The sequence below is a fragment of the Orycteropus afer genome, unplaced genomic scaffold, assembly GCF_000298275.1.
Source record: "Orycteropus afer afer isolate SDZICR_OR568_19922 unplaced genomic scaffold, OryAfe1.0 scaffold00142, whole genome shotgun sequence".
Lineage (NCBI taxonomy): Eukaryota > Metazoa > Chordata > Mammalia > Tubulidentata > Orycteropodidae > Orycteropus > Orycteropus afer.
In genome coordinates, this window is record NW_006921729.1 from 3,832,957 (window position 1) to 3,856,491 (window position 23,535).

General features: G+C 44.6%; 1 protein-coding gene across 1 annotated transcript in view; it reads right to left on the bottom strand.

Annotated features, from left to right (window-relative positions):
• SCN10A (sodium voltage-gated channel alpha subunit 10) overlaps positions 1-23,535 on the bottom strand; it is a 151,534-nt gene that overhangs the window by 21,899 nt on the left and 106,100 nt on the right. The window contains exons 15-20 of the mRNA XM_007945755.1: positions 17,275-17,634; positions 15,102-15,530; positions 13,216-13,356; positions 10,513-10,636; positions 9,332-9,486; positions 2,255-2,428 (exon numbers count right to left, since the gene is read on the bottom strand). Of these exons, the coding sequence (XP_007943946.1) occupies positions 2,255-2,428; positions 9,332-9,486; positions 10,513-10,636; positions 13,216-13,356; positions 15,102-15,530; positions 17,275-17,634 (1,383 nt within the window). The remainder of the gene's footprint in view (positions 1-2,254; positions 2,429-9,331; positions 9,487-10,512; positions 10,637-13,215; positions 13,357-15,101; positions 15,531-17,274; positions 17,635-23,535) is intronic.

The window sequence follows — 23,535 nt, forward strand, 5'->3', positions numbered from 1 at the left end:
TTGTTGTTCAGCAGCCTGCCATGCTCTGCCGACCTTGGGACTTACAATGAACTTAAATTAATAGCCTGCTGTGTGGTTTGGGAACATCAGGACTGTGCCTTTTTATTTGTCAACCTTGGGTTTGTCAGTCTCAGCAGCCAGCAGCTGTCTGAGTGAAGAAACGCCTCTAGCTCCAGTGGGCAGGGAACAGGAGGCAGAGCTGGACCCCAAAGTTGAGGGGCTTTCACCCAGCCCCTAGAGCCTGGCATTTTGGACTTGGACTTAAAGCCTCCATCTGTGAGAGAATAAACTCCTGTTTGTTAAAGCCATCCTATTTGTGGTTACCTAGCAGCACTAGGTAACCAGAGCAGAATATAAAGGAAAAATAGATGATGGTTGGAAGGAAGGAAGAAGGAAAGTTAAATAGTTAGACAGATGGAAGGATTAGAGTGAGTGACTAGAAGAATCAGTAAGGGGATGGATGGAGTGGGTAACCACTTAAAGTGATCAGGACAGAAACTAGTGAGACCTACATAGTTAGGAATGACTGTGCCCCTAACAGGGGTGGGTAGCTAGCAGAAAACATTTTATTTTCATATATGAATGATTATTTTAGATGCACAAAATTATCACCTGTGACTCACATCTCAGGTCTCACAGCCTAATGTTCACAGGCCTGCTGTGGGAGGACCTGCCAACACAGGAGGGTGGACAAAATGTTCTGTACTGGACCTCATCCAGCTTTAGGAGGCAGACACCAAATACAGACACATTTCCTGAGCACCTCTGATGTGCAGACCTTGCTGCTTGTAGCTGCTGGCATGGAGGAGGCTGAGGAGAACATAGTACATGGTTCACCCTGCCTGCTGGAACCCTCAGAAGAACAGCAGTGAGCAAATAATTCAGATAGCCATGATGCAAAACCAAGAGGGCAATAGCTTGGATAGTTAGAACAGTGCAGTGGTTAACAGGAAGGCGAGATCACTTTTGACTTTAGGGCATAGGAGGACTCTTGGAAGGATTTAAGGAGGATGGTGTCTTCATAGCTTTGAGGAATCTCATAGCTTTGAGGAATCACATAGCTAGTAGGTGAGAGGCATTCGGTAAATTTTCAAATGCATGCAGTTCTGGCCACAGATTACAGTGAGTCTGAGCACATGAGTTCATCACCTCTCCAAAGGGACCCACTGTGGAGAAGCCAGTGGTATAAGCTCAGTGGTTCTCAACCTGGGCTCTACATTGGAAATGGCTGGAATTCTTTTGCAAAATACTGATGCCTGAGCCCCACTCAACACCAGTAAGATCAGGATCTCTGGGCATAGTGGTTTTCATAGCATGTTTAAGAGCTCCCCAGATGATTCTACAGTGCAGCCAGGGTTTGGAACTCTCGGGATAGTTAATGTTATGTGTCAGCTTGGCTAGGCTATGATTTTCAGTGGTTTGGCAGATACCGGACTTGTTGCTCTTCCGTAATGTAATATAAGGTAGTAACTTTCCATGATGTGATCTGATGTAATCAATCATTTGAAAGGAGAGTTCCCCTGGGGGTGTGGCCTTTCTCCCAAATATAAATGGATGTTCTGGCAAAGCTTGCTCTCTCTTGACCATGCACTTTTCTCATTGTCTAACTTCTAGTTCCTGAATCATAAGTCTGCAGAACTCTCTGACCTGCTGTTTGACCTGCAGATTTTGAATTTGTCAACACCCACAACCCTGTGAGCCAGCAGAGGCCTCCACCCTGTTGCCTGACCTGAAGATTTTGGATTCATCAGCACCTGAAGCCACATGAGCCAGCAGAGGTTTCCAGCCTGTCTCCCAACCCATGGATTTGGGACACTCCAGGGCCTCCAGGGGCATGGGTCATTTCCTTGAAGTAAATCTCTCTCTCTCTCTTTCTCTCACTGGTTTTACTCCTCTAGAGAACCCAGACTAAGATACCAGTGAATCAAGAGGTGGGGAGATTATGTGCATAGTCCTCAAACCATCAAATCCTTGAGAGCCTGATGGTCATCTTGCTTTGGATGTAAATGCGGGGCAAAATAAATGATCTTTCTGGGTGGAGACCTCAGAACTGAGAACTCCCCTGGGGGTCACCACTATGCCAGAATCATGCACTGTGTGGATCTCAGCATTCAGAGCTCTGCAGGGCTGTTCTCAGACTGGTTGCTAACTAAATGCTCAAAACCTCTTTGGAGTAGCCCTTGAAGGCCAGGCCTGTGAGCTGCCTTTGAATGAGCTGCAGCCAAACCCCACATGCACCCACTGAGCCACTCACGTTTACAATGAGGAAGTCCAGCCAGCACCAGGCACTGGTGAAGTAATTTTTGAAGCCATAGGCCACCCACTTGAGCAGCATCTCTAACACAAAGATAAATGTGAACACATTGTCGGTGTATTCCAGCAAGGCTTTCACTGTAGGCTTCTGTTCAAGGTAATAGTCTTCAAAGGCCTGGAAGAAGGGAGCAGAATGACAGGCTGTCTGGACACAAGCTGACAGGGGAGGGCATAGGCAACCCTCCTCATAGTTCCTGGGAATGGGCCTGGTAACCAGGTTGCCAGTATCATCTTGTTTTCTCTGCCTGAGGAGGTGAAGGTGGGATTGTGGAGGAGGCACCTGTGAGCTACAAACTCCGATTTCCTCGGAGCCGATGGGGACATGCAGCCCTGCTTAGACTTTGCAGGGGAACTGAATGCAAGTGAGAAAGGAAACCTCAAATTGGATTTTGGAAGCAAACCAAAGGGATGCTAATGGTGACTTGGTTTAAAAATAACAGCACCAGAGGATGTTCACAGGCAGTCCGCAAAAAATAAAAGTAAGAATTGCCAGCAAACCACTGAAAAAGAGTGTTCTATCTCACTGGTAATCAAGGAAATTCACATGAAAAGAAAATGCCATTTTTCTTTTATCAGATTGCAGAGGATGAAAAAGACAGGGGAGGAAAACACCCTAGTGTTGGTGTGACTGTGGGGAAGCTACTTCTCTCATCCATGAGGGCTGGGAGTGCAAACCAACCAGTTCAGTCTTTAGGGAAGCCAGACTAGTAATATGATCCAAGGGCTTTAGACAGCCAGCAATTACACCTCCAAGAATTTATCTTACGATCATGTACTTGAGGCTATTAGGGTCCTACCCAGATTCTCTCTAAGGGGCCAATGCTCTCATCCCTCAGCTACAGAGAGAAGTGGCTGCTAACAGCTTGCAGATGCTTTCTTCCCCTGAGAACTTTCCTGAGCTGTAGGGAACTGCCTCCACCTTGGGAAGTACTTAGGTTATATCCTTCCCATGGGTGCAGCCCCCAGCCCCCAGGCCCCAAGGTTTCAAAGGTTGCCCCTTGGCCTCAGAGTGGGACAGTTCTGTGGTGTCATTCCTGCCCCGGTACTTCAGGCTGAGGCTGGATTTCATGTAAACCCACTTCTTCTATTAGCTCCACTCTCTATCTGGCTGCTTGGGTGGTGCATATGGTTAACACGCTTGGCTACCAACCAAAAGGTTGATGGTTTGAGTCAACCCAGAGGTGCCTTGGAAGAAAGTCCTGCTGAACTACTTCTGAAAGCTACAGCCAGTGAAAACCCCATGGAGCACAATTCTACTCTGGGGTTGCCATGAGCTGGAATCAAGTTGATGACAACTGGTTTTGTTTTCAACCCCCTCTTATTCTATCTTGCTTTCCTCACAGGCTTCACCTAATAGCACCCTTTCAATAAATTGCTTGTACAAGAATCTCTGCTTCAAAGAGAGCAATGCACCAAATGTGAGTGATCAACATGGTGGTATGAGGAAGAGGAAGACACAGAGAGGTGCATGGGAGGTACAGACAACAAAGATGAACCCTTCTGCACATATAGTACTGCGTTGTCAGTGAAGGCAAACATTGATATACGGGTGGATAGATGGGTGGACAGGCTGAACTATTAGGTATGTCTATGCAGGTGGGAGTGTGCCCAAGACCATGTAGAGGGTTGGCAGACAATGTTTCTACAAGTGTATTTGTATGTATATTTCCAGGTATATAGTAGAGCTGACAAGGGATAAAGTTGTAGTCACTCCTTGGCAGCCAGCTACCTGGACGAGTGAGTATTTGGACCTGTGGGATCATGGCTGCAGGGGACATGAAGCTCAATTGATATAACATACTACACAAAAACATCGTTCCACATACTACTTTGGCAAGTAGCAACTGGGATCTTAAAAGCTTGTAAGCAGCCATCTAGATGCAATGATGGGTCTCTTCTTCTCCAGGGCAAAGAAGAATGAAGAAAACCAAAGACACATGGAAACGATTAGTCCAAACGACTGGTACACCATGCGATCCTCAACCTACTTGACTATGAGACCAGAAGAAGTAGATGGTGCCTGGCTACCAATATCAACCACTCAGAAGAGGATCTATGTAGGAGATGCTGGATAGAGTAGGAAAACAATATGAAGCAAAACTCAAAAATCATAAAAATAAAAAAAAAAAGAGAGACTAGGTTTGCTGGTCTGATAGAGCCTGGTGGAACCCCTGAGACTATGGCCCCCAGCTGCCCTTCAGGTCTGGAATTGAATCCACTCCTGTGGATTTCAGCCAAACAAAAGACAGGCGTATGAGCTGAACATTTATGTTAGGTAGATACAATCCTTGGAGAGAACAATCATGGAAGAGTAGAAGGACTGTGCATGCACAGGGAGACAGCTTGAGGGGCAGGAGTGCATGGGAGGAAGGACACAGGGAAGAGGTAACTATGTGGAGGAAGTGGGAGGAGAGCTGTTGCATTGTGGGAAATTGTAGTCAATGTCATGAGACAAAGTGTGTGTGAGCTTCTGTATGGAGAGTGAATTTGAACTTTCACCCAAATCACAATAAAAATTAAAGAAAAAAAAAAAAAAAAAAGAATTTCTGCTTCAGGTTCTCCTTCCAGAACCGGAGCTAAGGTGGGAAATAATCCAATCTCTCCAGAGGTGCACACACAAGGATATTCACTGCATATTAGAAGTAAACGTAAGGACTGATTAAACAAATTATGGCACGTTCACATAATGGAATATACTGCAGCCAGCAAAAGGTAGTAGAATGTTTACAAAGAAAATGTAATATCTTACGGAATACTTAAATGTGGCTTCATTTTTGTAATATGTATGTATATTATGCACAAGAAATACAGGGAGGAGGTATACCAAAATGCTTTCGAAACGAGCTTAGCTCCAAGTGACAGAAAAAGGAGTGAAGTTTTTTTTCCTTTATATTTTTCTATAATTTCTAAGTTTTTCATTTTGCACTTCACTTTGTTAGATAAAAACATGTATTTTTGTTTCAAAAATGCTCAAAGTGAAAGAACAAAGTAGACTAAATTTAGCACTAGCCTGATCAATCCCTTTGGGAAGGAGATAGGAAGTGAAGAAGCAAGCTGCTGGGCTGGGCCTGGGTTGGAGCTGGAAAAGGATAAATTGTTGCAGGGTCTGAGCTCCCAGCTGGTATGCAGGGAAGGAGCAAGGCAGAGTGAAGAGAAATGAAGAAAGAAAGGCCCATGGGGAGAGACATGAGTCCAGGAGGTAATGAGGTATAGTCAACAGACAATGTGACTATTATTTTATCAAGGAAGACAGGAAGAAGAGAAGGGGAAGAGTGGAGAATACACTGCCCAGCCTCCTTCAATCCCTGGGATTTGGCCTCTGCACCCACCACTGTCCTGGGCTGGCGCAGTTAAGGTGGACATGCCAGGACAATGAGCTGACACCACCACACCTGTCCATTCCATTGCATTCAAGATGGCTGACCAGTCCTTTTTCCTTGAAATGCTCTCCTCCCTTGGTTTTTGTGCCATGGCTGCCATAATTTTCCTCCCACCCCTCATATTCCACCTTCTTGTTCTCCTTTGTTCCTCCCTAAGGCTGAGGCAGCTGACTCCTCGTCTGTCCCAACTCGATGGCACCTAACAACAACAAGGCTGAGGCCACACACTGAGCACCCTTTCTGGGACATACGGCATTTAAGTGGGTGCCCAGACATTCAGTAGGTTGTTGTCAGGGACAAATGATAATCAAGGAGCAAGACAAGTGAAAACACTTGAAGCTCTGAGTTAGGAGTCCAAATCTTTAACTAATTAGTTTGGACTCTGGAATTTCCTTTCATGTCTTTGGTCCTCAAATTCCTCATATAAAAAATGAGCACAACTGGAGATGATAAGCCCCTCCCCATGTCTACCTTGGTCTATCAGGGTGATTAGTTGAGACTATGTAAAGGGTCTGAGCTCTGGTGGTGTGCTGCCTAAGGCATTTGGCTGCTAACCAGAAGGCTGGCAGTTCAAACTCACCAGCCACTCCTCGGAAGGAAGGTTGGGCAATCTACTTCTGTAGAGATATGGATTCAGAAACCCAAGGAGGGGTTGCTATGAGTCGGATCCGACTCAACTCCAGTGCATTTGGTTTGGGTTTATGTAATGAGCCTAAGTCACAGAATAGAGTGAGCTATTATTCCTTGTCCTAGAAAGCCTGAAACTAAATAAGGTGCTCAGGAAGGGCCTTCTTGCTCTGAATCTCTATTTCTGTAAGGCCTTGCTATTCAAAGGGTGATGTGTGGACCAGCAGCAGCAGCAGCACCTGGGAGCTTTTTGGAAATGCAGATTCTCAGGCTGCATCACAGATGTACTGAGTCAGAATCCTCATTTTAACCAGCTCCCTTGGTGATTCCATTCTGAGAATTGCTGCTGTAATGATTTGCCACCAGCTTTGATAGAGTAGTAACAGTATTTGCAAGTAGTTTCAGAAGACAAAAGATAGTCCTCTTTGTACTAGGTCTTCTTCAGAAAGGCTTGTGTGTTTGGGTGGTGGTGGGGAGTAAGGGAGGTTAGCAGGTGGAAACCCAGAGGATTTGGGAATAAACAGACATGAAGGGAAAGCTAGGTTTTGCTACTATAAAGCTAGGTGATCTTGGACATGTCCCTTAAACTCTAAGTCTTCAAATATAAACTTCAAGTATAAAAATCAGCACAAAGTCAACTCCTGTGAGGCAGAGGTCAAATATATCCCAGATTTCCACATTCTCCAAACTGCTGCACCTCTCCATCTCTGACACTGGCCACTCTCCTTCCCCTCAGCACTATTCCCTCCCCTGTTTGGATACGGTAATTTTCTGCAACACTTCCTAGAACTCATGAACTATACTTACAGTTAAGTGGTTTATTAAGGAACAGGGTACTACTTGGGATCAGGATCAACAAACATTAGGATCATGAAGCATATAGGCAAAGTCTCCCTTCTTCAGTGCAGGACAGCTCTCTCAGCTCTCTTTTTCACTGTGCAGACCTCCTCTTGACCCCCAAAAGACAGGCTGTCTTTGCCCTGCTGTCTGTTACCATCAGCTCTGCCATGGGCCCCTTCCAGGCCTCTCACTGTCTTCAGTATTACAGCCCTTGCCTGTGTTACAGATCTTTTGGAAGGTTTCTTGTCTCTTATCTTCCTGCTTCTTCTCTCTTCTTTCTTCCTTCTGCTTTTCTTTCTGTCTCTAAAACCTATGTGTCTTTGGCTTAACTTCCAGGCAAACAATAGACAGGTCTATGAGGTAAATAGTTATACCAAGTAGGTACACTCTTTAGAACAATCAATCAACCATGGGAGATCAGAAGGGCACCATTTGTGCAGGGAGATAGCTCAGAGGGCAGGAATCCATAGAAAAGGACACAGGGAAAAAGATAACCACAGGGGGGAAGTGAGAAGAAAGTGAGAAGAAAGCTGTTGCGTTGTAGAGATTGCAATCAGTGTCATGAAACAAAATGTGTATGAACTGTTGAACGGAAAATGAATTTGCTCCGTAAATGTCCACCCAAATGACAATCAAACAAACAAAACCTTATATGAGGTTGGCTGTGTATGTATATACAACTCCTTGTCAATTTCAAGGCACAGTTCCTCCTGGGAGGCATAGGGGGTAGGGGGAGTGGGGCACAAACTGACTAATCCCCTCTCAGTAGGCCACAGGCACTTCATTTACATGGTAGGCTATAACTCACCTCATTTGCATAGTCTATTGACCAATGCCTGCAAGGTGCATAGCAATCATAGGACAGGCTGCAGCCCAGGACCAGACAGAAAGTATCAAAGCCAAGTAGTTTACAGCTTACCCAGGAAATATCAATCCACCTGGAAAAAGTAACAAATCCTCTGGGGTAGAAAACTAGGGCAAAGGTAACTCTTCGGGGTTTAGGGGGAAAATCTCTCAAGCGGTTTTTCCAAAAACCAAGGCAAAACACCACATAAAGAAATCCATTTTGCTTACTTTCCCTATCTATAAAAGGGAATGCATACACTCACTGCTTGAAATATTTGCAGTCAGGTTTAACAGACCATGCCATGGACATCTGAGTACCCACCATGTCCTGTTGTTAAGAGGAGCCATGTACACCAGTGTTCATTGCAATCCTTTTCACAATAGCCAAAAGGTGGAAATAACCAAAGATAAATGGATAAACAAAATGTAGTACATACACACAATGGAATATTACCCACCAACTGCCATCAAGTTGATTCTGACTCACAGCGATCCTATAAGACATAGTAGAACTGCCCTACAGGGTTTCTAAAACTGTAAATCTTTACGGCTGCCATATCTTTCTCCTGCGATGGAAAACTACTTAATCATTAGGAGAAATGAAATTCTGATGCATGCCATAACATGGATGAACCTTGAAAACAGGTTGAGTGAAGTAAGTCCTCACAAAAGGACAAACACTGCATAATCTCACTTATATAAGATAAGCAACTATTTAGAAAAGAGAGATTATTAGCAGTTACCAGGGGTAGGGTTGTTGTTGTTGTTATGTACCATCGAGTTGGACCTGACTCATAGTGACCCCTCCTTGAGTTTCCGAGGCAGTATCACTATGGAAGTAGATTGTCCCATCTTCCTTCCGAGGAGTGGCTAGTGGGTTTGAACTGCCGGCCTTCTGGTTAGCAGTCAAGTGCCTTAGGCACTATGCTACCAGAGCTCCCAGGGGTAGGAGGGAGGGGTTAAAGGGAAGTTTTTGCTTAGGGGCATTAGGTTTATGATAAGGTTGATAGAATAACTTGGAAAAAGATAGTGATAATGGTTGCATAATATGAAGAATGTAATCAATGTCACTGACTTTTACATGCATAAATGATTGAACTGGCAAATGTTTTGGCGTGTATATTTTCATGACAATAAGGAAAAAAAAGAAGAAGAAGAAGCTTTGCATTGGGCTTCAGCTCCCCTTCCAGCTACAATTTGGGGACTTTCAGCTCAGGAGTCAGGGAAACCCATCAATGCATCAATGTGACTCCAGTGTCTTTGGTTTGTGGGGATCTCATCTGGAGGACTTTGTGGTGGAGACCCCATCCCAGTCAACCCCTTACCAGCGACCCACTGCTGAGCAAGATCATGAAGATGATGAAGCTCTCAAACCAACTGTGCTCCACGATGCGGAAGCAGATCTTGCGCACGTGCCAGCCCATGCCCCACGGAACCTTGGTGGTATCCACTCTGCAGCAGGGGCAGCGGTGCATGCAGCCTGTGGGGAGAAAAGCCTGATGGTGGAAGATGTCTCACTGGACAGGGACCGATCCTGCTCCAGCCCTACACCTACTCTGCTGGTGAACCCATTCTCCACGTCTTTGGAAAAGAATTATTTCCTGGGATATGAGAGTAAAGGGGTCTCTTCCAGGCAGTCTCTCAATCCTGTTTTCCAAGTATTCCTCTCCACCATTCATCTTCCCCACTCTGATGTCCTCTCTCCAACCATACTCCTACATGCAGATGATATCAATGGCCCCTGTCTCTATGTCCATCCATCTCATGTTTCCCTGGAAGCCCAAAAAGCCACGTGGTCTGAGCTTGGTGGTATCTGAGGAGCTCTGACCTGAGTCCATGCTGGACTGAGGGCTGGGATAGGGCCTGAGCTCAGGCTAGTCCAGTCCACAATCAAGTAGAACTGGACACTCAATGAAGTTTTTATTATTTTTCAAATTATCAAGACCACAATTACTTTCATATAGTACAAAGTATGTGTTTGCTCATTCATTATATAGATATTTATTGAGAACATATGTGCCTCATACTTCTAGACACTGAGAAAAAGAAGATGAATAAGATTCAGATTCTGCCTCGAAGAGTTACATGAAAGATAAAGGGAAACAGACATGTCATGACCCTCCTCCGGGTCCTTTATGTCCCCAATCAGGAGCTTTTATGGTAGTGACTATCTTTTCTCTTTTCAACCTCAAGGGGGCTGGTTTTTAACTCAGCGAGGTGCTTTTGAGAGTGATGATGAAGCATGTCCCCAGTTTTCTTCCATTTGCCTTGTCTGACATGGCATGTGATGGAGATACTGCTGCAAGGCTGCTGGGAGAGGTGGGCACTTACGTTTGACCCTGGCCCCTTCACACCTTGGGGGAAGGCAGCAAGAAGCCCTGTTTGTCTATCTCCTGTGGATACCAGGCCAGGGTGCTTAGACACAGGACGTACCCAGGTGAGTGAGTGTTGAACTGGAGTCTGTCATAGAGCGTCCCTGTGAGGAGGCCTGTGGCTGCCACTTTACCTTCTGTGAAGCAGTCATCTGGCTCTTCAAGGATACCTGCCAGCTCAAGGATATTCTTTAGGATCTCCTCAGGATCTGGGCAGTCCACTGTGCTGCCTTCTGATGAGCTTGTGTCATCCACTCCCTGCAGGACAGAAGCCCAGGGCTATGAACTCAGCTCTCTGAAGGGCCCACTGGATCTGCACAGGTACGTACTGACCAGAGTGGCCAGGAGTTTTGAGGTTCAGCGAAAGCCTCCTCTGGGCCTAGGGCCTGCTGAGGCCTCCTTTGCATATTTATTTGGTACCTAGCCAGCTGAGGCCCAGAACAGACAAGGATGCTCTTTGTTGAGCCCCAGAGGTTCAGCTATGAGAGGATTCAAACCCCCAGGTCTCTGATGGAGTGCTGGCCAAGGCCAAGACACCTTAATTACACCCATAAAGACTCTCAGCATTCTCTGAGCTTGAATATTTAATCACGGAGAAGCACGCAGGGGCCTGCTGCCCTCCTGGCAGCTCTAGCCCTATAATGTCTCCAGATGAATTCAATTAGGAGTTGAAGCTGCTCTCCTATTAGCAAACCTGATAGCCTTGCTAATGGATCCAAATGGCTGGGTGGTTCCCTTGTGTTGCTGTCAGGCCCCTCCCTGCCTGTCCAGGGTCATGACCAAAAACAAAACAAAACCAACACCCAGCAGTTGTGTACTGAAAACAGTGAGTAAAGAAAACTTGCCAGGGGACTCCTTAGAAAGCTTCAAAGGAAACATGGTGTCTACATGTTGAAGGCAATAACCCTTACCTCGCAAGACCAAGTGGCTTATTCTCCCCAAATCCTGTCCCAGCCACCCTGTATCTTATTCTGATTGGTCAGCCAAGAGCCAACATTTCTTAGACTGAAGGGCTTGATGACTTTGAGAATGAATTACATTTGCTCAGGAGCTCTGGTAACTAGTGCCTAAGGCACTTGACTACTACCCAGAAAGCTGGTGGTTCAAGCCCACCAGCCACTCCTTGGAAAGAAGGTTGAGCAATCTATTCCGTAGTGATACCACCTCAGATACCCAAGGAGGGGTAGCTTTGAGTCTGGTCTATGAGTCCTACTTGAGGGCACATAACAACAACAGGAGTTCTGGTAGTGTAGTGCCTAAGGCATTTGATTGCTAGCCAGAGGACTGGCAATTCAAACTCACCAGTCACTCCTCAGCCGGAAGGTTGGTCAATCTACTTCTGTAGAGATACTTCCTTGGAAACCCAAGGTGGGGTTGTTGTGAGTTGAACTGACTCCAAGGCAGTGAGTTTGGTTTCTTTTTTAATCTTTGCCTAAGGAGCTCTGGCAGTGCAGCACTGACTGGGAGGTTGGTGGTTCAAACCCACCAGCGAATCCACAGAACGAAGATGGGGCAATCTACTTCCGTAAAGATATACCATCTCAGAAACCCATGCGGGTTGTTATGAGTCAGAATTGACTCGTTGGCAGTGGGTATCTTTGCCTAAAGAGCCCTAATGGTGCAGTGTGGTTCTGTGTTCTAAGCAGGTCAACAGTTCAAACCCACCAGCTATTCCACAGGAGAAAGATATGACGGTCTGCATCCATAAAGATTTACAGCCTTCGAAACCCTATGAAGAAGTTCTACCTTGTAACACATGGGGTTGCCAGGAGTCAGAATTGACTCAGTAGCTGGGGGTTTAGCTTTTGGTTTATCTTTGCCTAGTCCAGTGCCTGTTACAGAGTCATCACTCAGTGGCCAGGTATCAAATCAAGTTCTTAAATTTAATACAAAGCACTCAAGAGGAAGCTCTGGTGGCACAACTGTTAAGCACTCAGCTGCTAACCAAAAGATTAGTGGTTTGAATCCACCCAGCAGCCCCACAGAAGAAAAAATCCGGCAATCCACAAAAATTACAGCCTAGAAAACTCTGTGGAGCAGTTCTGTCACCTGTGGTCACTGTGAGTCATTATTGACTTGATGGCACACAGAAACAGCATTCAAGATTTTAAATCTTGAGTTACCTCTTTTCTTACAGCTTATTTTCTTCAAAGATTTGTAAGTGAAACCACAGGTTTATTTTTACTTCTTATAAGACACTCATAAGTCCAAAATCTCTTGCTTGGTCTTTGTAAGGCTGTCAGTTCACGACTCACCCATAGACAGCATGGTGTGGTTTTGGCTAGAGAATGTGATGTGGACAAAAGAAAGCGGAGGAGAGTCACAGGGAAGACTTCCTCACCCACAAGCAACTCCAACTTTCATCTGCTGCCTTTGAAAGATATTTAACTTTCTTTGTGTATTGTCTTTTGTTTCCTTTTTTTCTTAGCTGTCATCTTCTGGGCACTTAGTCTTTTTCAGGCAGGCGCTAAACATTTGATAAGCAGCATCTCATTGGGGCTTCAAGATAATCCTACCAAATAGGTATTATCATTCAGTTTCATAGATAAACAGAGGCTCAGAGAAGTTAAGGAACTGGCTGCAGGCCCCACAGCTTCACTCTTTCCTGCCATTCCTACAACATCTGGGGCGAGGTGATGGCAATGACGTGGTGTAGGCTGAAATTGTGCTAAGCAGTCCAGAGGCTGGGAAGATACTTGGATATTCCCAGGATGTGAAATGAGGTTACCCAGTCCAGTATAGTCTGGAATGTGCTCCCCTCCATCCTGCCAGCCCTACTATCCCCTGGTCAGGGTATGGCTGGCTGTTCAACCTCTCTAGGAAGCTCACATACCTACCTGTGCAGGGTCCTGGTGAGTGGCCCTGTCTTTCCAGTTCTCTCCCAGGTACAGAGTCAGGTCCTCAGAGGACATCCCAGAGCCTGGGCTCCTAGGTACCAGGTGGTCCTCACACCTCCTGACTTGTTGCAGCTGCTCCTGCTAGTAAAAGAGTCCCAGTTGGGTGCTTGGACTCACACACAGCTGATTATTTCTAAATTTAGAGAGATCTTGTATATCACAGACTGGCAGAGCCAAGGCCCTAATATATGCAACTCACATACACTATGTACTTCTGTGAAGTGAGCATGAAATTCTACAGCCAGATCTATTCTACAGATAGATTTGGATTTGACTTTTGTCTCTATTATTTATAAGTGGTGTGACAATAGGCAGGTTATTTAATGTCTCTGACCTTCATCTTCTCCATCTGCAAAACTGAGAAGGCAAAACCTACTTCATTTGGTTATTGTGATGACTATGTTATTACTTGTAAGAACACTCTGCATAAAGTGCTTGGCTCAATAGATGTTAGCCCGAATCATTATTACTTGTCAGAGTGATAGTGAACTTGGCCATCTGGAACCTCCCAAGGACCCCAAAGCAACTGAACAGGTCTCTAAGTGGTAGAAAGCCATCACTATGTTCGTGTCCTTTACTCTGGGGATGGTGACACCATGCCCTTGGCTGTCACCCAGACAAAGGCATATAAAATATGGCAGCTGATAAGGGCAGCTGCTGGAACATAAAAGTAACAGCTGCAGGGGAAGAGGTTATGGAAGAGCTGCAGACTGAAAGCACAGCTGTCTGGGGCCACTTAGTGGCCTGGCCAGCCGCCCTGCCTGGCCCACAGGGATCCCTCCCTCTCCACCTTGTGCAGAGGTACACACTCTGAATCACCGAGGAAAGGTTAAGGAGGGCTGATAGATCAGCTTAATGTGGTATGGGACTGTGCAAAGTGTTTAAAAATATATATTACTAAATGGTTTAAATGTGCATTAGATTTTTTAGTGCCAAAAGGGACACATTTTACTTCTCCATGGCATCACTTGTAGGGAAAGGTTACAATGAGTGACCTAAAAACCAGGACTTCTGAGAGTGCTGGTGAAGATTAGATGAGCCTTGCTCTTGGACAAATCCCTATTCTTAGATGAATCCCATTAGCATCTCATGCACAGGGCCTGGGTTAGGTAAAGAGAACAGGGCAGCTGTGTGAAAGAGGACCCCTAAGCATATCAAAATGGCCTGGGGCTCAATCTCTGACCTTCCCTGTTTGTCTTGGGAATTCTGACTCTTTCTTCCAGGGGCAGCTGAAACATGATTTTCTTCAGAATGTTTGGCATTATGCACATTTCCTTATATTAATGTCACCTATGCCTGGCTTAGGAGCTATGGTAGCATAGTGCCTAAGGGACTTGACTGCTAACCAGAAGGCTGGCGGTTCAAACCCACCAGCCACTCCTCAGAAGGAAGGTTGGGCAATCTACTTCTGTAGTGATACTGCCTCGGAAATCCAAGGAGGGGTTGCTATGAGTCGGGCTGACTTCATGGCACATAACAACAACAACAACAACATTCCTGGCTTAGGAGCTCTGCTGATGTAGTGCCTAAGGTTCAAATCCACCAGCCACTCCTCAAAAGGAAGGTTGGGCAATCTATTTCCTTAGAGATACTGCCTCAGAAACCCAAGGAGGGATTGCTGTGAGTCGGGACTGACTCAACGGCAGTGAGTTGGTTTTTTTTTTTTTTTTTTCATGCCTGGCTTGCCAGGGCCTCTTCAAACCTATGCCACCACCCCTGATGTTGGACAACCACTTTACCAAAATTTCCCTCCTGCCCAGGGTCACTCTAACTAACCCTGAGGTGCTTCCCTGCTTCCTGTGGCTGTCCCATGGGGAAACTCTTACCTGAGCTTTGGGGACCACTTCTTGTCTGGAACTCTGAGCATCCTCTCCATCATCATCCTCCAAGTCATCAAGATCAGATTCACCTTCAGCAATGGGCACAGAGACCCACACATTGGGATTGGTGATGAAGTCACTATGTTCATCCTTGGGCCCTCTGGGTGCTGGGACCCCTCCAGGGCTCCCCACTGCACCATCAACTCTGGAACTGGAAAGTGGGAGTTTCACCACCAGCTGGGGTTTTGCCTTGGGCCAGGGGAGCAGGCAGGGCCTGTGGAAGAAGTTACAGAGGGCTTGCTTGGTCCGACGGCCAAATGCCTGAATCCGTGCCAGTGCCAACTGCAAGTTGTTCACTTCCCCATCGTCTTCTGGGGCTGTGAGGTTGTCAGCACTGAAAGAGTTGAGCAGCAAGGCGATGAACAGGTTGAGTACCTGAAAAGAAGGAATGGGAGGGAAAGAAATCCATCAGGAGGCTGAACCCCCCACCACTGCCCACCAGCTAGATGACAGGATAGTCACAGCCTGGGCTTCTCCTGCCCACTCAGAGTGCTTTCCCTCTTGGGGAGGCCAGACATTCTGAGAATAGCTCAAGAAGTCTTGGGGATGTCCCAAAGTGACCTGCTTCATGTGGAGAAGGCTTGGAAGTACATTTTGCGTCACAGAGGAGAATCACTCTGCTGAGCTCCAGGAAACATAGGGGAAACAGAGAGGAACAGGCTCAGGTCTGCCTGGGATCACCATCATCTGCCAAAGCCCTGGATTCTATTCTTTATTCTGGAATCCTGGGCATATCTCCTCACTGCTTCCACCATCATGTTTCTCGTCTGTAAGCAGGGAGTGGGGGCTTTCTACTTTTCAGGGTGGTTTCAGACACGAAGGATGTAAAAGTGCTAAGAGAGGTAGACCTTCAGCCTGAGGGTTGGGACCCTGTGTCTGCAGGGATGGTGAGTTCAGCCTAGAACAAAAACGCAGAGCATGGAGAGTGGGAGTTTTAGACAGTCCTCACTTGGGAATGTAGGCAGAAGGCATCTCCAGCTCAGAGACCATGTTGGGAAGGACTTCAGAGTCCAAACTCATTATTTCATCTCCTTTCATGGTTTAGCTTTCTCCTGTCTATAAAACTCTTATGAGAAAAAGAACTGCCCTTTTGAGGGGTACTTCCTATCTGGAGCTCTGAGCATCCTCCTTCTCCTCCTCATCTTCCAAGTCACCAACAGATTCACCTCCAGCAAGGAGCACAGAGACCCACATGCTAGGTTTGGTGATGAAGTTGGGATTGATAATGAAGCCACTGTGTTCATCCCTGGGGCCTCTGGGAGTTAAGACTCTTCCAGGGCTCCCCACTGCGGTTTGAAGTTGGTTGACTCCCAGGGCAACAAGCAAGGGGCCTCTGGAAGACCACATCTCACCACACAGCCAGCCATTGCTGGGAGAGCAGAGGCATCCAGGATGAGAGTGGGTGCAGATGATCTGTGGGTGAGGAGCTAGGCTGGGACAGAGAAGGAAAGGATGACTAATAGGCAGGAAGGCCTCCAGAGAGATCTCCTAAACCTGGGGGTGAGAATGGGATTTTGTTATTATTATTGTGGCCTGTGATGTTGTTCATGACCTGGGTTCTCTCTTTTGCCTTGTCTAATAACATCTGTTCCTGTTCCTAGCTTGAACCTGTGTAGCTTGGAGAAATCAGCTAGCTCTTGCTCCTTTGAGGAAAAATATCTTCTGAAACCCCCTACAGCAAGGAAGAAAATTTTTCCTTCAACAACTGATAACTACCATTTATTGAGTTCCTGCCATCGCCTAGACACAGCACTAGGCAATTTGCATATGTCATCTCCTGTAATTTAATTTTCCCAGTAAGCCTGTGAGTAAGCACTATTTTCTTGATTCTAAGGAAATTAGAGCTCAGAGAGATTAAATCTCTTGCCCTGGGTCACCCAGCTGGTAAATGGTGGAGCTGGGATTCTAAATGGGTCTTTCGTCTCTATTATATATGCTCATTCCAACAATTCAGGCTGACCCTTTCAATGGATCCCATGTTATTTTGAAAAGTTTGAAGACTGAAGAGGAGGGAGGACAATCTAGACATAACATGTGCAATGTCTAAGATTTTTTAGTATATCCCAGAGACTGCCACATTGCCCATGAGACAGGGTCCTCAGTGCAGCTCACCACTCACCACCAGGTTCCCCAGCACCATCACCATCAAGAAAAGGATGAGGCATATGTATCTTGAACTGATTTCCATGCAGGCCCACATGTTCTCGATCCACTCCCCACAAAGGATCCGGAATATGACAAGGAAGGAGTGGAAGAAGTCATACATGTGCCAGCGGGGCCAGTCTTCACCAGCTGCGGAGATTTTGTGACGGTTTTTGTAATAATCGTCCCTGAGAAGCTGCTTGCCAACCAGAGCGAAGACAAAGACAATAATGGCCAGGATGATGGTGAGGTTCCCCAGTGCCCCTACTGAGTTTCCGATGATCTTAATGAGCGTGTTTAAGGTTGGCCAGGACTTGGCCAGCTTGAAGACCCGCAGCTGCAGAGAAACAGAGACTTGTTAGGTCCTGGTAGCTATTCTCATCACCTTTTGTCTGAAGTCTTGGCCAGAAACCGAAGTTTGGGAAAAGTGCAGGCAGTTTATACCATGAGACAGCGTTATCCCTAGTCTCCGCTTCAAAGACTAAAAAAGATGATTTGGTTTTTTGTGATCCCTAAGTATTAAGGTACTTCATCACTGTGGTAAAGTCACAGAGTAAAGTATTATCTTTACTCTGTTCTATAGCCACAGTTCTGACCTCTCCAGAAGGTCAGAGAGGAAAAGAACTGGCCTTCTATGAAGTAGGGTGTGATGGAGCTCACCGATAATGGAGAACAGGTCCATTTTTGACCTGTAGGGTATGATTTCCTGTAGTTGGTAGGTATTGGCTACTAAACATCTATTAGGACACTTCTCACTGTGGGGGCAGTGGACAACATTGATTGCCCCCACCAGCTCTGAAATTGCATTTGTCTATGATTTCATGGACCTACATTTGTATCTTCCTTTAATCAGTCGACCAACCTACTCATCTTACTGAGTACAAGCCACACATGTGCTTGGCACTGTGGTAGCAGTATATGAAGTAGACTCAGAAGTATTAAATCTCATGAGAAAGAAAAAGAATTGTGCTGTGGTATGTGTTGTTATTACTGCTGTCAAGTCACCCCTGACTCATGGCATGATGGGACTGTACCATTGTGATCTACAGTTCTCACAGCTGATTTTAGGAAGCAGATCTCCAGGTCTTTCCTTCTGGTTTATCTTAGTCTGGAAGCTTGGCTGAAACCTAGTAAACATCATAGCAACGTGAAAGCCTCCTCTGACAGACTGGTGGTGATTTCAAAGAGGTGAACTGGCCAGGAATCAAACTGAGTTCTCCCATATGAAAAGTGGCAATTTTACCACTAAACCACAACTGCCTCTGATGTGGTGTATAAAAATACATTTGGGTGGCTCTCTAATAGTTAGAAAGATCTATCTGACCTCAATAAGCAGCAAGTCAGTTAACAAGTATTTCTGAATCAACTACTCAGTGCCTGCCTCTGGCCTAGGTGCTAGGATGCATGTTGAACAAAGTTGTGCAGCACCAGTCTTATCACCCACATGACATCGAGTAAATTGCAAGAGAGGAGGCTTAATCCTCTTATACAGGAAGTACATTTCTCTATATGATGGGGAGTTGTTATCCACGTTTACCTTAGACACAATATGGAAGCTACTCTCCTTATACTGTAGGCAGAGCTTTAAACACCAACTCTGGCTTGGACATAGAAGCAGCTGATAAACATAAAAAATTAAGTATTAAGAACTAGACTGAGCCCTTTTGTAGAAGGTATTGGGGAAATGCAAAATTCCCTTAGCAATCCAATTGATAAAAGTCTCCATTCTCACCATAAACTCTGGGCAGTGTGAAAGCAGAGACTGGAAGTAAAACAGCCATCCACCACACCAGAGAGTCATGTAAGGCATGGCTGAGGACAGTGAGGGACAAAGAGAAATGCTCACTGGGATCTGAGCTAAAAGACCAGGACACTCACTCTTAATTGTATCTGGCTAAAAGTTACCATTGATTCCTTAGTTAGTGGGGAGAATGTGGAAATTAACATCAGAATCAGAAGTTGTTGTCATTGTTATGTGCAATCAAGTTGGACCCAACTCATAGCAACCCCTCCCCTCCTTAAGTTTCTGAGGCAGTATCACTACAGAAGTAGATTGCCCAACCTTCCTTCCAAGGAGTGGCTGGTGGGTTTGAACCTCCAGCCTTCTGGTTAGCAGTCAAGTGCCTTAGGCACTATGCTACCAGAATCCCCTTAGATAACAGTTATTGCTCCCTGTCCATAATTAGGCTTATGCTAAACCCTAACCAAATTGAGTTTTTCCCTTTTTCCTTTTCCCAGACATGAATCCAGTCATTCCCTATTCATTCTTTCGTTGTCTTTATAAAGAGCAAGGAAGTAGAGTCTCTCTGCTTGCTGTTACAGAGAAATATTTGGGCTTAGGGGCCCTACTATCAGCCAGTCAGCTGGCAGACATTTACAGCTTAGGCTACAGTGCCAAACAACCTGCCTGGCTTTTGCTGAGGGGTCCGGGAGAGCAGCCCCACCTACGTCCATGTTTTCCAAGACTCTCCAGTCTACTCTAACCAATTGCTCTCTATAATCTCTGCTCAGTTTAGCATTATAGCAAAAGCATTTCTTTATATTATTCCATAATATTTATAACTAATTACTTTTAGCTGCTGGAGATTCCTTTACATTTAATGAAAAATTTCTCTAATTAATTTCAGAATTTGTATAAAAAGTTCTGTTTAGAAAAAAAAATGCTGCAAACCAAGATTGGTAACAGTGAATGTATTTGGATAGTAGCACTTGAAGTCAATTTCTAATCTTAGATTTTAACTTTTCCATACTTTCATGAGGATGATTTATCTCCATAATGGGATGAAAACTAAATTTAATATTGCTCCTATCCTCTTGCAGAGGCCATTACTTGGTGACAAAATGGGTCTTGACTTGTTGAAAAATACGAGAGGCATGGTACTATGTTGGACTCTGAACTTGGATCCCCTTTTCATTGAAAATAACAAAAAATGCTGGATAATAAGATCTTAAATGTACTGATGATATATCAATAAAGTAAACAATTCTTCAAGATGAAATTAAATAAAGATAGGACTTCAGAGTGATAAATATAATGGTGAAGCCAGTTTTTTCCCTCAAGACATTTGCAAACCTTAGTGAATCTGACTTTAGGTTTTAGTGGTCTCAAGAGGCACGGGGAAAGGAAACATGACCGAGGTTCTGTCTAAGGTAGAGAGTAAACTTTCTACAGGAGTCACTTCCTCCAAGACTGGATCCTAAGGAGCAATACTCTCTATGTAAGGTAAACTAGGAGCTCTGGTAGCATAGTGCCTAAGGCACTTGACTGCTAACCAGAAGGCTGGCAGTTCAAACCCACCAGCCACTCCTCGGAAGGAGGGTAGGGCAATCTACTCCTGTAGTGATACTGCCTCGGAAACCCAAGGATGGGTCGCTAAGAGTCAGGGCCGACTCGATGGCACATAACAACAACAACAACAACAAGGGTAAACTGGAAATAAATCCAGGAGAATGTAAGAAAAATTAACTTTCTGGTTCAAGTGGAGGGAGAAAATTTGACACCGAGAAACAGGAATCACAAAGTGGTACTTGCACAGGATGTCAGCTGGAATTCACACTACCTAGGTATTTCAAACTGAGAATTTTATTCAGAGCGATCCCAAGCTGACAGTAATACAGGGTACTTTGCAGAGCAAAAGCAAATGTTCTCTGGCAGAACTTGCCTTCATCTAAGGCCTCAAAATTCCCACAAAAAGTATCAGAATTGCAGTAAAAACGAACACAGAAAGAATGAGGCACCATGAGTGAGATTCAGGAGGAAGTATAGTTGCAGAATCAGATATGCAAGCTCTTCAGATAATAAAATGATCAGCCATAGGCTACAGTATAATCCGGTATACAATGCTTTTATGAAAAAGATAAACTTGAAGGTATGTGCAGAGAACAATAAACTATAAATAACAACCGAAAAGTTTTGGAAAATGGAACTAAATGGAACTCTAGAAATGAAAAATATAATACTTAAAGTAAAAAACTCTATGGGACAGTCATGTTAGATTAGGCACAGTTTAAAGAATTAGTGAACTGATGATAGGTCAGAAGAAATTATCCTGAATGCAGCACAGAAAGACATAAGATGGAAAAGAGACTGGCTAGATAGTCTATCATCCCCTTTCCCTTTTCCCAGACACAAAGAAAGCTATGCTGTTGTTGTTTTTTGCCTCAGTGGAAGATATGTTGGGATCAGATTAGTTGATTTAGGCTGATGGAACAGAGGCAGAAGTAATGTACACTGCTTTCAGGCACAGATATAAAACCTCCTGAATTTTCTCTTCCCCTTCCATGGCTACCATAGAGGATACTCATTGAAGTAGTGGTGGCATCACAAGATGAAATGATCTTGAATCTCAGAGATCCTCCAAGGAGAGTTTCTTAAGCAGCATTGGATGTGCAATGAGAAATAAACCTCTATGGTGTCATCTTAGCTTTATGGGTTATCACATTAATGCTACTTATCTTGAGTATTATAGAACTTGGTACTGTCTTACTGATCATGTGGTAGACAACAAGGAAACTTACATGAGAAGGCCTGGGAAGTCTTGATCTGTGTCACGCAGTGGTAAAAGTATTACCTGCAAGAATTCTGTGGTAGCCAATAAGCCTCCTGAGATAGCACCTCTAGAGGAAAATTTTGTAAAACAGTACCTTAGTAATGTGTCTGTTGTAATTGATTCTATTTGGCAAGGTACTATAATAAACAGATAAACTCTGGAAAGATCTGCCTGGTTTATAACCAGAAATGAAAGGAAACAGAATTCCAAAGCTTAGGACCTTGACGTTTTAGACTAGTACATGCTTCTCAATCCCAAACAGTAAGCAGTGGAATTAAGTCTTTAAGTGTTGAAGACACAGTTAAAGTTTTCAACAAAATGAAGCAACTCTGAGCAAAGATTATATTAACGGCGTGTTGTTATTGTTAGTTGCCACTGAGTTGGCTCCAACTTGTGGATACTCCATGTATAGCAGAACAAAATGTTGTCTGGTCCTACCTCATCTTCATGGTTGTTGCAGCCATTGTATTTTGAGTTCACCCTAGGGGCCTCATCTTCCAGAACTGTATCAGCTGTGATTCATAGGGTTTTTATTGGCTATGTTTTGGGGAAAAAAAAATCACCAGGACTTTCTTCTTCATCCATGTTAGTCTGGAAGTGCTGTTGAAACCTGTCCATTGTGGATGACCTTGCTGGTATTTGAAATACTGGTGACAGCTTCCAGCATCACAGCAACATGCAAACCACCACAGTACGATGACCAGCGAACAGGTAGTGGATATTGGTGTAGTGCCTAAGGTGTCTGACTGCTAACCAGAAGGTTGGCAGTTCAAATCCACCAACCACTCCATGGAAAGAAGGCTGGGCAATCTACTTCCATAAAGATTTACTGCCTCGGAAACCCAAAGGGGCTCGCTATGAGTCAGAATTGACTCGATGGCACTGAGTTTAGTTTTTTTTTGTTGTTGTTAACTACCATTAATTTGAAAGAGAAAGACATGGGACAAAAAAGCAATAAACAGAGCAGAATTGGGAAAAAGAAAGCACTGTGTGTGCATAACACAAAAGTCTGAAACCATCTAAGTTTTTGAGAGAATTGTATTGCAAACGAAATCATGAGCTCTGACTGAAAAAGCCTTGGAGTATTTAAAACTTAAAACAAGCCTTGGTCTTCCATCTTTTCACAAGCAGGAGACAGGCTTTGAAAGCTGTGCAGACCTTCTTCAGATGTGCCCAAGGCACTTTTTGAAGGAGTCCCACTTAGAGCTATATGGCTTGTATCAGACTATGATATGAGTGAGAAATGGATCTTTACTGTGTTGAGCCACTAAATCTTTATGATTGTTTTGTACAGTAGCAAGCATTATTTATCCTACAATAATTTGTGAAGTTTTTTTTCCTTTAAACAAGACAAAAATAAAATCGTTAATATAGTAGTAACTTGGGAAGGGGTAAATGGGATGAAAAATTGTTCTCAGGAAAGGTAAAGATTTTACCTAACTTTTGACTTTTGATTACCTATACTGTAGTTTCTGAGGTAGCTACTCAAAATACAGAATGAAAATATTTAATTGCCAAGCCAGTAAAAGGGCACAATGGAATGAGGAAAAATTTAAAAAATCCAAAATAAGTCAAGAAAGGGAAGAGAGAGAGAGAGAGAGAGAGAGAGAGAGAGAGAGAGAGAGAGACAGAACAAAAACACAAATACAAATGAAAACACAAATCCTCCCCCAAACCAAAAATCGGAC